Source organism: Canis lupus, chromosome 6 (assembly GCF_003254725.2).
Source record: "Canis lupus dingo isolate Sandy chromosome 6, ASM325472v2, whole genome shotgun sequence".
Taxonomy (NCBI): domain Eukaryota; kingdom Metazoa; phylum Chordata; class Mammalia; order Carnivora; family Canidae; genus Canis; species Canis lupus.
In genome coordinates, this window is record NC_064248.1 from 18955385 (window position 1) to 18972091 (window position 16707).

A 16707-nucleotide genomic window follows, 5' to 3' on the forward strand; every position below is an offset into this window, starting at 1 on the left:
CCTGCTTTTTCAGGGTTGCCTTCTGTAGGCTTAAAATAAAATCTCCATCTCCAATCATGCAAGAAGCAGGACTTCCCACTGCAAGGGCTCATTGGGAGGAAGGCTTTGTCATGGTTGGGGCGGGGGGCACTGTACATAAATGGATCTGTGCCTGTTCTCCCACTTCTGTGGGCACATTAACTCCCCAAGCCTTGGCCCCAACATCTGATAAATGACAGCGGTCACACCAGATCAGAAGTTACTCACTAGCTGAATCCAGCCCACAGACATTTGTTGGATCTCCTTATTCAAAAAAAAAAAATTGTTTTTTCAGCTGACATCTACAGCTTGGGTGATTTCACATTTTAAAATCCTGAGTCCTGGATTCTTTTGGAAAACCAAAAGACATGGCAACACAGGGCTTGCATTCCTGCCTGGCATCTATTGTCTTGAGCTGAGGACAGTAGCCCAGCAGACAGCATGGTGTCCTCTGGTTCCCAGCCCCACTGGCTGGCTGTATCCCTGCCACTGAGGTCAAGTCCAAGTTGTCACTTATCAGCAGGTCTGAGAGGTTTTTCCCTACAGTAAAGATGAAAGTGAAGGTCCATGTGTCCACATCTCCAGCAAAAGTGAGAATCATTATCATCATCGTTCTAACTACAGTGAGCATGCCAGGTCCTGATCTAAGGGCACTGCATCCATGAATGCTTTTAATTTTACAATAACCCCAGGAAGTAGGACAACTATCATCTCTATTTTACAGATTATGGGGGGATGGAGGAGGCTTCAAGGAATTAGCAGATGATCGAGTTGTTTATGAAATTGAGGAATATTCCAGGTATGCAAAGTGTATACAGGTATTGAAAGAATCTGACATAAAGCAGCATAACAAAATAAACCCTGGCCACTATGGTCACTTATATTACCTGTCTGGTCCCTACAGGCTTCTAAACTTGTATTCCTGCATGGAATCCTTAGAGTTCAGAAATCTATCTAGTTCCCTGGACGAGATCTGTTTAAGTCCTTTCTGGATCTGTCTGTGATTTTAGGTAGGTTTCTAAAAGCTATCTAAATAGTTTGGGGAAAATAAATAAATAAATAAATAGTTTTGGATTCTTCTTTAAAATATTTTATTTATTTGTTTGTTTATTTGTTTATTTATATATTTAAGCGAGTGAGAGGAGGAGCAGAGCAGAAGGGAGAGGGACAAGCAGACCCTGCACTGACTGCCAAGCCAACAAGGGGCTCGATCTTGGGACCCCAAGATTGTGATGTGAACCAAAAACCAAGAGTTGGACACTTAAACAACCAAGCCATGCAGGCGCCCCTAAATAGTTCAGGAATTTTTTTTTTAAGATTTTATTTATTCACAAGAGACACATAGAGAGGCAGAGACTCAGGCAGAGGGAAAAGCATGCTCCCCATGGGAAATCCAATGTGGGATTCAATACCAGAACCCCGGGATCATGCCCTGAGCCAAAGGCAGATGCTCAACTGCTGAGCCACCCAGGCATCCCAATAGTTTGGGATTCTTGAGAAAGAGCATACGTGCACATGTATGTACACACACACACACATACACATACACACACAGAGTGCATTACAAAGCCACTCAGAGTTTATAAAGAGTGGGTGGTCCCTGCAGGGGTTCTGTGGTTAGTGGCCAGGTATCCCTGGTGCTCCAACTTCCTGCCTGGTGCTACATTCACCAGTAACCCTCCTATCCTCCAAGGACATGTTAAGTCAGGAGCTGTCTCCAGAGAATCCATCAGTTAACGGTGGTCAAGGTAGCATCAGAGTCAAAAAAAGAGGCAGGAGGGACGCCTGGGTTGACACTCAGCAGTTGAGCGTCTGCCTTCAGCTCAGGGCATGATCCCAGGGTCTGGGAGAACAGGATAACAACAGGGGCTAGAGATACAGTAAAGGTAGCTAGGTTAGAGCATGTTATTAGGACTGGGTGAAGTACTCTAAAGGATAATGTCTAGGAACCATACTTTTCTCATTAGAGAAAGAGGAACCAGTTGAGATCTCTAGAATCTTGGCCTGTAGGCTTGGCTGCAAGGACTTTTACTCTGCCTGCTTTATGGAGACCAGCCAGCAATTCACTAAGGGACAGATCAGTTCATCTCTTTCCTGGTTACAATGTCAGCCCAGCAAACACTCATGTACATCTCCCTGTGCTAGTCCTTGTGCCAAGTGCTGGGTACACAAAGGAATCAGAGTGGGTGTCTATCCTCATAGAGGAAGAAAGGCATGGAGCCCAGTACCTGTGAGACAGCAGGAGGATACAGGAGGAGGCCATGGAATCCTGCCATGTGGGAGGAGTTAATTCTACAGGTGGCGTCAGTTACTGTAATCTACAGTGTGGAGGTGACTTGAAAGGAGACAGCTGGCAGGGAATACAAGGGGGAAGGCAGGGAGGTGGGAAAGAATATGGTGTGCACAAGAAATGGCCAGCTGTCTGGGGTGAATGGGCAGCAGTTGAAATTTCAGATGCCTAGAGACCTGAATATTCAGGCTAATATTCTTTTTTTTTTTTTTTTTTTTTTTAGATTTTATTTATTTATTCATAGAGAGACACACACACAGAGAGGCAGAGACACAGGCAGAGGGAGAAGCGGGCCCCATGCGGGGAGCCCGACATGGGACTCGATCCCAGTTCTCCAAGATCATGCCCTGGGCTGCAGCGCCACTGGGGCTGCCCCAGGCTAATATTCTTAATGCAAGTAAAAGGCACTTGCTGACCAGTGCCATCAGCCAGAAGAGGTCAAACTGTCATCACTTGTCCAAGGCCAAGGGGTGACCAAGGTTCAGAACCAGGGCTTTGTGGGAATGCAAGCCCAGCAGGACCAAAGCACCCTTCCATCCAGAGACTATAAAGTCCAGGTTTCTATGGGAGATCACTATTTTTAAATATGGGAACACACAACAACGGACCCCATTCAGCCCATTATAATACCTCTGGACATGAGGGTGGGTGGGTAGGTGAGTATCTAAACAGGAGACTGGAGACCAGCAGACCAAACAGGAGATAGGGGAAGGGAGGAACAATGCCTCATCCAGGAAATTTTTTGATTTAGGGTGCTGTGTCCACAGGGCAATTGTTAAAGTTACAAGGGTCAAGCTGTTGAAATCTGCAGGGCATCAGTTGTCTGGTGTCATTGAGGACAATGTTTACTTCCTTATTCTTATATAAAGTGAGCTGTAAACAGTACCAAACTCCTCCTTGAACTAACCATATTGCTCCTGGTAAGCCCTTTCCTATTTGGAAATAGAAGAGTGGCCACAGGGTCAGATTCTGAGGGAGCCACGAAGGTGATCAAGGGCAGTACCTTTTATTTATTTTTTTTAAATATTTTATTTATTTATTCATGACAGACACAGAGAGAGAGGCAGAGACACAGGCAGAGGGAGAAGCAGGCTCCCTGCAGGGAGCCCAACGTGGGACAGGATCCCAGGTCTCCAGGATCAGACCCTGGGCTGAAGGCAGCGCCAAACCCTGGGCCACCAGGGCTGCCCAGGTAGTGCCTTTTAAACTGTGTTTGTTCTTCCACAAGCCTAATGGGTAGGCATCGCCCATAGACTCACTTCACAAGTGTAACAACCTGGCCACAAACTGGCACAGTCAAGTTTGAGAACGGTCTTTGAGGACATGCTCTAGATATACAAAAATCTAGGGTGTACACTTTATTTGGTTGAGTCCTAGTTCTGCTACCTGCTAGTTACATGGTGTAAATGGGCCCAATGTTAATGAGCATCACATGGAACTGTCTCAAGAATCCAATCAGATCCTCGCTGGCAGAAGTCGGCAAACTTTTCCAGGGAAGGGCCAGATAGTAAAGATTTTTGGCTTTATGGACCATATGGCCTCTGCCACAACTAATCAGCTTTGCCTCTGAAGCATGAAAATAGCCATGGATCGTACGCATTTATATGCAAGTGGGCACAGCCATATCCCAATAAAACTTTATTTATAAAAGCAGGCAGTGAGCCAGATTGCTTTGAGAAAGAGAAAGACCTTTGAAAATGTGATCTTCTAGGGACTCCCATGTTGGATTATAGTTAGCTATTGTTGACTGGCTTTCTCACCAGACTATGAAGTTCTTAAATGCAGAGTATATATCCACCCCCCTCTTTTTCTCTCAGATTAAAACAAAGAGAACAAGTATATATGGCACACCATGCCACACAATAATCTGCAGGGATTTCCAAAATTGCCCAAGTTAATATAAGAGCAGGACTGTAACTTCAGATAGCTACAGGGTGCAGGCAGGGAACACACGCAATGAGGGCGGCCAGTCAGGGAGGTGCTGTGGCAAACTGGAAAGTACACCTCCCTGCTAAAGGGGTGGTCTCCATTTAGCTCCAGCTGGGAGGAAGCTGTTGCCATGCACAACTCTGATTTGGTGTTAATAGACTTTATTATTTTTGTTAAGAAAATATCACGATCAGATATTTATGAGAAACCCCTCAATTTTTCAATGTTGACAACTCATTCAAAAATTGCAAAAAAAACTGAAAACAAAACAAAAATCATTATGGGCCAAGTAAGCATGACTGTGATCTGATTCATTCAGAGGCCCCCAACTTGTAACCTTAGATATAAAGAATTCATTTTCAAATTGGCTACATCTCTCTTTTTGTGTTTAAGGTGAAAAATTTCTTAACTTCTATGTTCAGAAAAATCAACTTAAAGAAAGTTTTAAGAGTAATATAAGGAGGGGTGTCTGGGTGGCTCAGTCGGTTAAGCATCTGACTCTTGATCTCAGCTCAGGTCTTGATCTCAGGCTCGTGAGTTCAAGCCCCATGTTGGCTCCATGCTGGGCGTGGATCCTACTTTAAAAAAAAAAAAAGAAAGAAAGAAAAGAAAAAGAATAATACAATAAACTCCCATCTACCCTTCACCTGGATCCAGTACTCATCTTGGTATCTCTGGATTCCAGTACACAGAAGGCATTGAAATGTAGGGTTACTAAATGAATGCCCTAAAGAATAAGCAAAACTTAACGTGCCAAGTTCCTGTAAGCTAAAATCACAGGTTGGGATGGATACTGAGAACTAGCAAGACACAAAGAAATGAATCAGATTGAAAGTTGGGCATGAAGAAAGAAGGAAGGGAGAACAGACATAGAGACTACACAGACCACATGTTTATTTTGCCTGCTGAATGCTCGCTTTATTTTACAACATTTTTGGCTTGGTTTATTTTAAGTAGTCAGAGAAATTGACAAGTCACCGGGAGCCCACAGGTGAATACTGGATCAGAACAGAGGAGACCAGACATGCTGACACCATACTTTCAACCTTACTAATTCAACCGTCACCCGTTTTGCAGTTTGAGATTATTTAGACAAGCTAGGCTAAATTTCATCTTGGCATTATTAATTCTTTGAGAAAGTGTACTAAGCAAATGAACAGTATAAGCAGGGGAAATGTTGAATATTTGCTCTGGGGAGAGCAAAAGCAAATGAACAGCTTTAAAATCCTTTCTAATTATGTTGATGTGCTGAACTTTTGTCTAATTATTATGTTTCCTTGAGAACTGAGTAGAAATATTTTTTTCCTGAACCATCTCATATTTTAAAAGCACTGGAGGAAATGTGACTTTAACATAAAGGTGAACACTTCATAGCAAAAGACTCACACATTGCCAGTTTACTTTCAGGTAAATATAAAATGTCACAAGTCGGCTTTTTTTAAACAAACAGTGAGCTAATTACAAAGATTATTATTTGCTAGAGAGCTTCATCGATTCCCTCCTCCCTCTTCTGCCAGCTAAAGTTTGCCCATTTGCAGATAATGACAGCATTAGCCACCTCGTAGGAGTGCTTTTTATCTGCCAGACTTGGTGTTAAGTGTTCATGCACAGTCTCATTGAATTCACCAGTGGATTACCAGATAAAACAAAGTATGCCTTATTTTCAGCTCTACTTCATTGACAGAAAAACTGAGGCTCAGAGAGGTCAGAGTACATAGCTGAAATTTGAATATATAGCCCCCCCAAATATATCAGCATTATATCACACTGTATCGCAGAGCCAAATGAAACTTGCCCAAGGTCAAAACCAATGGACCAGGAAAAATGTGAAAAACCATGGTGATTTGGACATGCAGAATTAACCTAACTACAATCCAGTTTGGGTATTGTAGATAGATGGTAAATTCTTAAGCTTTCTGTAAAGTTGGGAAGTAAACACCTTTTTGGTAAGGCCAGACTTGGCTAGAATCACAATTCATCATGGTATGCTTCACCCTACCTAACACATATGTGCCTATAAAATTGTTGTATCACCTACATTTTAAAAATTTAATAGAAAAGGGATCTTTTGAATGCTAAATCTAATCTTGGGGCAAATGCTTTCTTAGAAAGAACAACTTTTTCTTTTTTGTACCACTCTGAAAATTAACAGGTTCCTCTATTGGGCTGTGATAATGCTCTAGGAGTGAAGGAGATGATGACAGAGTAACTGGGCAGACTTCTTAAAAATGGTCTATAGCGATGTTTCTCAAACTGTTTTCCACAGACCCTGGGAAGAAGAGGGGGTTCACAAGGACAAAACTATCTTAATCACAATTCTAAGATTTCTTCACTGTGTTGATACTTGCATTGATGATGGAAAAGCAGCAGTAGATAAAACTGCTTGTGGCCTGAGTTGCTACAAGGCAGCAGCACCAAATTGTACTAGCAGTCATCACATTATTTACTGCCATGTACTCACGATAAAACTATAATCATAAAAAAATCATTTTCACCTAAGAATATCCTTATGAAATACTAAATTAATTTTGTTCCATTTCATCCCACGAGTATACATCTTTTTAATATTGTGTGTGACAAAATGGGAAGTATATCAAGCCCTTCTGGTACAAGCCAAAGCGGAATAGTTGATCCTAGAAAACACTCATGTACTTGTGTGAGTTACCAGCTGATCTAGCCACATACATATAGAATGACTTTTTTTACTTGAATGAACATCTAACAAACTATAGTTTATAGTTATACAGGCTTGAGTGTTTCACGGACATTTTCTCAAATATGTAAAAAAAAAAGACAGAAAAGTGAGTCTGTCCCTTTCCCCAAGGAAACTGACAGTATTTGTTGCCTAAATGAAAACTTGTTTCTACTACCTTGAGTTTAGCAGCTTAAACTTTTTTCTAAATAAATAAATAGACGGTGATATTAACAAATGTGATTTTCTTGATACTATATAATTATATTCCACTTGATATCACATAATGGAATTTGAAATGTCAACATTTGGAAGACTTGCGTGACTCAGTAAACCAACATTTTCCAAATGACCAATGCCTAATGTAATAAAATCATACATGAGTAAAATATCTGAACAAAAGGGAAGATAAACCAATGGATTTTAATGTAACAGAGTACAAAAGTTCACCAATATGGTTTCAGATGGCACACTGTAAATACCCTTCAAGAAATCACCACTTGCTAGGTTTTGGCATGGTATCAAAAAAGAAGGTCTTTGATTTGAAGACGGCAATTAAAATCTGTGTGAGGCCAGACTTTCTTCATGTACATCAGCCAAAAGACACAACAGTTTGGTTGCTGAAGCAGAAATGAGAGTCTAGGTATTTTCTATCAAGCCAGACATTAAGAGATTTGAGACAATGTAAAATAATGCTACTCTTCCTACTAATTTTGGGGGATGTAGGCCTAGCTAATTTTCATTAAAATTATAATTTTTATTCAGAAGTAATGGGTTTACTGTTATTTTTTAAAGATTTATTATCTTTAGAGAGAGAGAACACATGTGAGCATGGGGAGGGGCAGAGGGAGAGAACCTTAAGCAGACTTCCTGCTAAGTGAGGAACCCAATGCGGGGCTCAATCTCAACCCATGAGATGATGACCTGAGCCGAAACCAAGAACTGGATGCTTAGCCAACTGAGCTACCCAGGCGCCCCAAGTTTACTGCTATTTTTAAATAATTGATAAATGAATGCTTTAAGATTTTTTTTTTCTCAGCTTTAATTTCAATACGGTCAATAGCACAGATACAATATACATAAAGCTCTTTTGAGGTAAGAGTATAAAGGTGTCCTGAGATCGAAATGATTTGAGAAAAAAAAAAAAAACCAAACATTTGAGAACTGTTGCTCTGTAGCAATAGATCGCTCCACAAGGCAACTGCAAATGACATTTTATAGTACCTCTGAAGTACAAAGGGCAAAGATGTCTTTTAAGTACATATCAGACTGGTCAATTAAAAAAAAAACAACAACTAACTTCCCACACTGCCTCAGGCGGATTCAAGGAACAAATCCTCGGAAGTAAGGGAGAGTGCTAAAATGAGAAAAATGATCTGGATTTTAGCACAGGCCCTCAACAGTCTGTCTAGACATTAGTCCTCCTATCTTCAAAATGAGATCAAAGTACCCTATTTTTAGATTGTTTTCAACGGTCAATTCCATGATTCTAATCAGGGAACCCTAAATAGTGGTCCACAGGTGGCATCTGGCCATCTGGCCATCAGACTGATTGGCTGTCATGGCATTTCGAGAAGTACCTCCCCCCCCCAACCCCCCAGAAAAATTAATTGGTTGGAGAGGAGTGAGAAGCTTTCCTTTCCAAAAGGGGAAGTGATTTTTCAGTGACACCCCAATCCAGCCCACCAGACCTGCCCCTGCAGATATTTCCATTTGGAACGCCTGGAATGAGCTGAAGGGCCTCTGAAACCACCAAATCTCCAACTCTGTTCATTTACTTGAGTGTCTGTGTTTCTTAGTCACTCTGCCCAGCTTGCTGGCCGTTTGACTTGGGGCAAGTTAACTTCTTTGAGCCTCAGTTTCTTCATTTGCAAAACAGGATCACACACACACACACACACACACACACCATGGGACCCCCCCCCCCCGCCCCCCAAAGAGCTGTTGAGAAGCTTAACGAGGTGTTGTTGACAGCGCTTGCAGTTTTTGGCACTAAACAGTAGTGATTATCCACATCAGAGCTCAGAAGGAGAGTATGCCCTGGTCCTCCCCACCCGCCCAGTCGCTGATGACCTGGATGGCGCGTACCCCCATACCAACACCCAGGTTTCAGCGTCCCACATCCGAGGAGGCCACACAAGACCCCCTTCAGACTTCTGCTTCTCCTTTCTACCCTAAAGCGCTTCTGAGCCCCCGGCCAGTACCGGGTTCCTACACCAACACGGCTCTGCACAGAGGCCCAACCACTGACCCCGCCCCCCCGCCCCCCCGTCCCCCCTGCCCCCCCCCCCCAGCCCCTTCTTCCCATCCCGGACCCCCTAGTAGGGCTCCCTTTCCCTCTGACCAGAGACCACCCCGGGTCAGGCAGTAGCGACCCGGGGCTCTCTTGCCTGGGATTCTGTCCGAGGGAACCTCAGGAGAGATGAGACAATAACCGCCCGACCGTCCGGAGGGGCCCACGGACACTCACCATCCATCCCGAGAGGCGGCGGTTCCGGGAGCTCGAACCGGAAGCGGCCTCTGCAGTGTTTGCAGTTCCCCTGGTTACTGCGGGGCTCCGGACCAATGGCGGCGGAGCCCCGCGGACTGAGCCCGCCCCCACGGGGCGTGACGTCACGCCGGCGCTCTGGAGCTCCTCCTCCCCCCGCAGGTCCAGCCCCGCCTCCCCGGGCTGCCGCTGTGGTGCGCAGGCGCGCTGGAGGGCCCTCCGCGTCCTGATGCGCAGGCGCCCGGGGAGCTGCAAACTCCAGGAGCAATGGACGCGTTGGAGTCGTTGTTGGACGAGGTGGCCCTGGAGGGGCTCGATGGCCTGTGTCTGCCGGCGCTCTGGAGCCGTCTGGAGACGCGAGTGCCTCCCTTCCCGCTGCCTTTGGAGCCCTACACGCAGGAGTTCCTGTGGCGGGCCCTTGCCACGCACCCGGGCATCAGCTTCTACGAAGAGCCTCGGGAGCGACCCGACCTCCAGCTCCAGGACCGGTCAGCGGCCTGGCCCTGGGGGGGGCGGCGGGCGCGGGGCCCGGAGCCCCACGGCGCTGGGAGGGGGCGGGGGGAGGAGTGGAGCCGCGGGAGTCTGACCGGGGGCGCGGGGAGCGGCTGGCGGGGAGGGGGAGGGGGAGGGGGTCCCTCGGGCCTGCTTGGAGCCCGGGCGCCTGATGGGGTGGGGGGGCATCTAGCCATGTCCCTTCCGGCCCGTTGTGGGTGTTTGGGTGCTAGTGAGCAGCACTGGGACTGGAGGGGGTGGATATCCCCAAAGAGCTTCAAAGAGTGGTGGGTAGGAAGTCAGATTAGATCAAGACTGGAGATCCTGGAGTTCAGCCTCCTTTTCTGGGGCATTCATTCAGTGCTCAGCTAGAGAGCCCGGGGCAGCTAGAGATCTGCCTAACAGCAAGCTTAGCCATAATAATAATAGCTAGCATTTATTGGACGGTTATTATTGGCCTGATGCTGGAAGATCCTGTGCTAGGAGCTTGGAGAAACTGAACTCCTTCAGTCCTCAGCAGTGGGTGCTTTTATCTTCCCCATTTTGCAGAAGAGGCAACTGAGGATTAACCTGTCCCAAGTTAAGAGAGATTATAAGTGACCAAGTGTTGAGTAGAACACTCAAGGCAGCCTGTCTCTATAGAGTCTGTGCGGTTAACGTCGTGTTGTGAGAAGTTACCAGAGGTAATACTGTCCAAAGCAAGACTTAAAAGATTGGATTTAGGGAGCCACTTGGCAGAGTATTCTGGACGGGGAAGGGCAAATGTGGAAGTCTAAAGGGAGAGAAGTAAGTTAAGTGTGGTTGAAGTGTAAAGTGGGAGGCTGAGAATAGGGAATAATAGTTGGCACTTAGGTACATGCTTCTTGTGAGCTGGGACTTGCTGAGACCCTGACATAGCAAGTTAATTTTTACAATGACCCTAAGGAGGTGGATATTATCACCCCTGTTTTCCTGAAGAGAAAATTCGGGCACAGAGAGGGTAAGTGACTTGTTCAAGACTATCAACTAGCAAGAGCAACTTCAACCAGAATTTGAATCCTTGAAGTTTGGGGTTACAGAGTCCTCTCTGTCCTTAACCAGATTGGACTGGAGAGGTAATCAGTGGTCTTTTAATCCACTTAGAGAGTTTATCCTTTATCAAAAGAACAGTTGGGAACCCCACCCCCAAAAAGGAGGGCCAGACTAAGGGCAGAATGTGAGGTTGAGAGATTTTAGTAATCCAGTCACAAACAACCAATCATCGTTTTGATGTGGTTTGAAGGTTGGGGTTTAGAGCTGTTGGCCAAGAAAGAATTCACGAGAAGTCTTCGGGGGCAAGAAGGCTTTCATGAAAGCACAGTGATAGGACCGGTGGGCAGAACGAGCTGGGGTTGTCAGGAGCGAGTGACTGATTATATATTTTCCAGTTGTGGGAAGTAAAGACAAACGGAGGCTTCCAAAAGGACTCTCAGATGCTGAAGAAGACTCAGGGGGACCCTGGAGGCCTAGCTATTGTCAAGCTAAGCTTGTTTTTCTCCTAGCAGAGCATTAACTTTTACAGTTGGGAGCTTCCTGAAAGAATGTTATACTCTGCCTGCCTCGAATGACAATGGGCTGCAGGTTATAAAGAAGTTTCATTTTCATCTACATTTTCTTTTTTTTTTTTTTAAGATTTTATTTATTTATTCATGAGAGACACAGAGAGAGAGGCAGAGACACAGGCAGAGGGAGAAGGGGGCTCCACGCTGGGAGTTCGACATGGAACTCCCATCCCCCTGTCTCCAGGATCACGCCCTGGGCTGAAGGCGGCGCCAAACCGCTGAGCCACCCAGGCTGCCCTCTACATTTCTTTCTTGCCTTTGTTCTCCACCTCAGTTTTGCTTACTGTGACACAAGTGAGAATAAATAAGAGAGGCAAATGGAATCGAGACATAAGGAGCAGAAGAATCAAGAGGATTTGGTGACTAGATGTGGGGTTATTAAGACAGGGGGGAATCAGGGATGATTGTTTTCTGGTTTCTGATATTTAGGTTCCAGAATGAATATTGATGCCCTTTACTGTTGGTGAGGAACACAGAAGAGCAGCAAGGTGGTTGGGTCTCAGGGGAGGTGGGCAAGGTGCTGAATGTACTTTGAGACACACCGAGTTCAAGGTTCCTTTGGGTGATCCAAGTGGAGATTCTATTTAGTAAACATGTGGCTTCATTGGACAAAAGCAAGGCCAGAGGGAGGGACGGAGCTGGACATGGGCCATCATCCCATATGGTTAGGTATTAAAGCTATAGACCAGGATCATCCCTGGAAGAGGATGCAGTGTGACGGGAGGCCTAAGACATGGCCTTTAGGTGCACGTACATTGAAAGGCTGGATGGACAGCTAGAAACCATCAAAGAAGTCTAGGGAGGTGTGGCTGGAGAGGTGGAGGGCAGTAGTCCACAGCCAACTCCTGGCAGATGGTGGAAGATGTGATTTGGGAATGGAGGGTAAAGCAGTGCAGAGGTCACAGAGAAGGCGAAGAAGAGAGAGGGCTGATGAGCATAAATGGGATTTACCCTTAAATAGACCAGCTCAGGCTGTGAGCAACATTTCTAAGGAGAGCCTCACAAACTTGGCTAACTGGATAAAGGAAGAAATGCAAGTCAAAGATGTCCCTATGGCATCAATACAACATAACTGGAAGAAAGTGGAAAGGAGGGACTTCATTGGAGGCAGAGAGAGGTCGTCATAGCCTTGATTTTGATCTCATTGAATTCGAGGTGTTCAATAGACAACTGGAGACCCAGGATCAGTGTTTGGAGGAAAAGACAGGACTGAGGATTCCAAGGTGAAAATTGTTAACATGCAGGCACCGGATTTGGAGGGAAACCAAAAGGCCATGATTTGGGCCAGTGAGATGGTTCTGGTTCCAGCATTCAGCTTCTGGGGTGGGTTTGGGGGACCCTGGAAAGGTCTGTGTTTTCTGGGATAGAAAGGCAGGAATGCTGCTCTAATCTGCATATGCAAGGCTGGGGACCGAGTGAGCTCACTCCTCTCTGATCTCTGCAGGAGTTTGTCAGAAGAATGCGCCAGGGGCGCCTGGGTGGCTCTGTCCGTTAAGCATCCGGCTCTTGGTTTCTGGTTTCAGCTCAGGTCATGATCTCAGGGTCGTGAGATCCAGCCCTGTGTAGGGCTCCCAGCGTGAAGTCTGCTTGGGACCCTTTACCTCTTTCTCTCCCTCCTCTGCCTCTCCCCACCCCAGCTGTTGCACACTCACTCTCTAAAAATAAATAAATAAAATCTTTAATATAAAAAGAAAAAAGGAAAGAAGAATGTGCCAAGTATGTATTATTTCTGAAGCTGAGTTGTGGTTTGGTGTTTGTGCTTTCCCCCTTTTAGGTATGAAGAGATTGACTTGGAAACCGGCATTTTGGAGTCCCGGAGGGATCCAGTCCCCTTGGAGGATGTCTACCCCATTCATATGATCTTAGAGAACAAGGATGGCATCCAGGGCTCATGCCGGTACTTCAAGGAGAGGAAAAACATAACCAATGACATCAGGACCAAGTCTTTACAGCCCCGATGTATGATGGTGGAAGCCTTTGGCAGGTAACGGCTCTGTACTATCGGAGACTCATGGACTGCCTCCTGTGTGGAAGCCTGGGGGGTATAGTCAGGGCACGAAGACTCGTCTGCAGCCTGGAAGTCTGTCCGTGTGGCAGCCCTCCACTAAGCCTCCACATTCTGCATGCCACTCTTGCAGTGGTGCAGATTTTGCTCAGGGGCCTACCTTTCCCCTTTCCCTTGTGTTCATGGTCCTGGCACAGTTGAGCAGAGTAAATGGCCCTCATACGGATCAATGCCTTTCCTTCTCTTGTCCAGGCTCAGGATCCCAGTTTCCCAGAGAGACTAATCCAGGTTGTTATCTTCTCCAGCCCCTCCCCATACCCACCTCCCTGCCCACTTCACGGAACAGGGAAAAGCTGCCATTGTGAATTCTGCAGACTTGTGTCTTCTTCAGCCTGCAACTTTCCATGTTTCCGCTCTTCCTCAGCTCAGAGGCAACAAGAAGCCCAGGCCCAGGCCCAGGCTGCACTCTGCTTCTCTTCTTCCTCCTCCTCCTCCTCTCCTCCTTTCTCCAGCCTAGCTCCCGGTAGCCCCGCCCCCTCCCCCACCCCGGCTACCTCTCTCAGTGAGCTCATCTTTCTCCATGAGTTTCAACGTTGCCTCCTTGCTGCTGGAGCTCTCTCCTCAATCCTAATGACTCGCCCATCTTACAACAGGACCTTCTCTCACCTCAGGTCCCCTGTGACTATAGATCTGTCTGTGCTGCTTGCTATTTCCTGGAGGAAATAGCCACCTTCATTCTTTCTCTCCTTTACTTCTCTGCCCACTGATGTCTGACTTTATTACTTTACTGAAATCTTATCCCCTGAGATTCCTAGTAACAAGCCTGTGGATGCTGTTGGGCTCTTGATCTCCTTGACCCCTCTACCCCATCACGGAGTTTTAAAGTTTTTGCACCACGGCTTCCTGCTTTGTTTTTCTCTTCTGGCCAATCCTCACCAGCTGCCTCATGGATGCCCCAGCTTCCATCCTCCCTTTAATATTGGGCTGCTCTGAAGGGCTCTCCTACCCAGACGTCCCCCAAGTGCCACGTGTGGAGTTCAGTAGCCTCTTCTTCAGAGCATCACACTCCTTCACCCTGAACCTGCCTCCTCTTCCCTTTCTTGCCTCAAACCCCCTTTGGCCTCAAAATAGTACAAGAGTCTCCTGACTCCCTTCTTGCTGCCTTGCTCTACCTCTTTCTCTTCTTTTTCAAGATTTATTTATTTTAGAAAGAGAGAGAGAGAGAGAGAGAGAGGATCTCAAGCAGCCTCCCTACTGAGCACAGAGTCTGACATAGGGTTCAATCACCCATGACCCTGAGATCATGACCTGAGCCAAAATCAAGAGTCAGATGCTTAACCGACTGCTGCCCAGGTGCCCCGTCTCTCCTCTTTGGAACTTCCCACACTCCATGGCATGTTTTTCTCTAAAATGGAATTGTGATAGATAGAGCCTTGGTCATTCATGGCACATGTTTCCAACTGGCCACATGTGCCCCATGCACATGCTTTGTTTAGCCTGCACGGTGTTTTGTTTTAATTTTATTTCTTAACTAATATTTAAAATCTGGACTTCTAGCTCCTTTTTAAAAACATCACAGGATCTAGCTGCACTAGGATGGATTTTTGCTTGGTGACATAGGCCAGAGCCATGAGCCACGAGCCACCCAGTGCTCTGCGTGCCCTGCAGCTGCCTGCCGACTGACCCTAGCCCTTCAGGCTCTGCAGGACCTATACCCTCTGCACCCCGCCCAAGCTTTGACTGTAGCCCCTGAACTTGCCCGAGTCTTCTCCATGTTGCAGCCCAAACATGTGGAGCTCATTTCTGTCTCAGGGCTACAGCACGTGCCATTCCTCATGCTGAGAATGTTCTGCCTCAGGTCTTCACATCTCCACCCTATACACTTCATTCAGTCTTAACTTAGCTCCTCAGAAAGTGTGCCTGTTGCCCAGACACCATTGTGTTACTCATTGCAGTACCAAAAAATGGTCTTTTGTTTTTGAGAGAGACAGTAAAAGAGTGCAGGCATGCGTTTATGAGGTGGGGAGGGGGGAAGGAGATGGAATGAATCTTGAGCAGGCTTCATGCCCGGCATGGAGCCCAACGCAGGGTTTCCATCTCACTACCCAGAAATCATGACCTGACCTGAAATCAAGAGACTGACTCCCTCAGGTGCCCTAGTACCAAATGATCTTAAGTATTTATTCATGTCACCCTTTGGCCACCAGACCATAAACTCTTGAAGGCAGAAACTTTTTTATTCATGACTGTAACTAGGATCTAGAATATGCCTGGCACAATATCAACTCCTAAAAAGGCATGTTGACTGATTGATTATCCTGTTGGGTTTGAAGTTATAGCCCCTGACCTGTGCCATGACATCTAAACTCCCGGGGCTGGCATTGCAAGGCCATTCAGGATGTAGATTCCCAGTGACCTTTTTTTTTTTTTTTTTTTTTTTTTAAGATTTATTTATTTATTTATGAGAAACACACACACAGAGAGAGAGAGGCAGAGACACAGGCAGAGAGAGGAGCAGGCTCCATGCAGGGAGCCTGATGTGGGACTCGATCCCGGGTCTCCAGGATCACACCCTGGGCTGAAGGCGGCGCTAAACCGCTGCACCACCGGGGCTGCCCTCCCAGTGACCTCTGGAGTTTTCTTTCCTTCTGCTTTCTAGCTTGCAACCCCAGAGTTTCTAGCCATACCACACCACTTGCCTCCTGGGACAGGCGTGCTCCTTCATCCCTCTGAAACTTGCAGGTTCTGCTTCCTTGTCCTTCACCCACCCTGGTGACTGCCAACTCTGGAATCACCTCCTGTGAGAGTGTTCCCTGGTTACTATGCATGCATTCTGTTCACATACACAGGCTGGAATTGGGGCTCCACACATAATGGCATTCGGTAGGCTCGACCACCAGAGTTGCTCCCTGCCAGCTATGGGCCGTAGCATAATCGCTCGGTCTCTTGACTTGCTCTTTCAGTAGACTGTGAGCTCCTTGCAGATTGATACCACTTTAATTTATCTTGGTATCTCTGGTATTTTGCATTGTGCTTATTCAGTATTTGACATCCTGTCTGATGAACACACTCAGCAATTTCAGCCTAGCAGGACTCACAGAGTCAGCTAACTGGAAATGTTGGGATTATAACGTACAGTGTAGTAAACAAATCTGATACATTTGAAAAGCAGCAAACCAGTTCCCCTGTTTTCAAACTTTCTTTTCCCAGCTG

The 16707-nt window shown here is 46.3% G+C and overlaps 2 protein-coding genes across 4 annotated transcripts in view; one reads left to right on the forward strand and one right to left on the reverse strand.

The window, feature by feature from the left end:
* KATNIP (katanin interacting protein) overlaps positions 1–9525 on the reverse strand; it is a 195083-nt gene extending 185558 nt beyond the window's left edge. The window contains exon 1 of one of the 2 annotated variants that reach the window (XM_025415663.3): positions 9400–9525. In XM_025415663.3, the coding sequence (XP_025271448.1) occupies positions 9400–9406 (7 nt within the window). In that variant the 5' untranslated portion in view covers positions 9407–9525. The remainder of the gene's footprint in view (positions 1–9399) is intronic. The other variant, XM_025415662.3, reaches the window with a different exon arrangement.
* Positions 9526–9626: 101 nt separating this feature from the next.
* The window catches only part of GTF3C1 (general transcription factor IIIC subunit 1), a 73515-nt gene continuing 66434 nt past the window's right edge, over positions 9627–16707 (forward strand). The window contains exons 1-2 of one of the 2 annotated variants that reach the window (XM_025415659.3): positions 9627–9905; positions 13264–13473. In XM_025415659.3, coding sequence (XP_025271444.1) covers positions 9685–9905; positions 13264–13473 — 431 coding nt within the window. In that variant the 5' untranslated portion in view covers positions 9627–9684. The remainder of the gene's footprint in view (positions 9906–13263; positions 13474–16707) is intronic. The other variant, XM_025415660.3, reaches the window with a different exon arrangement.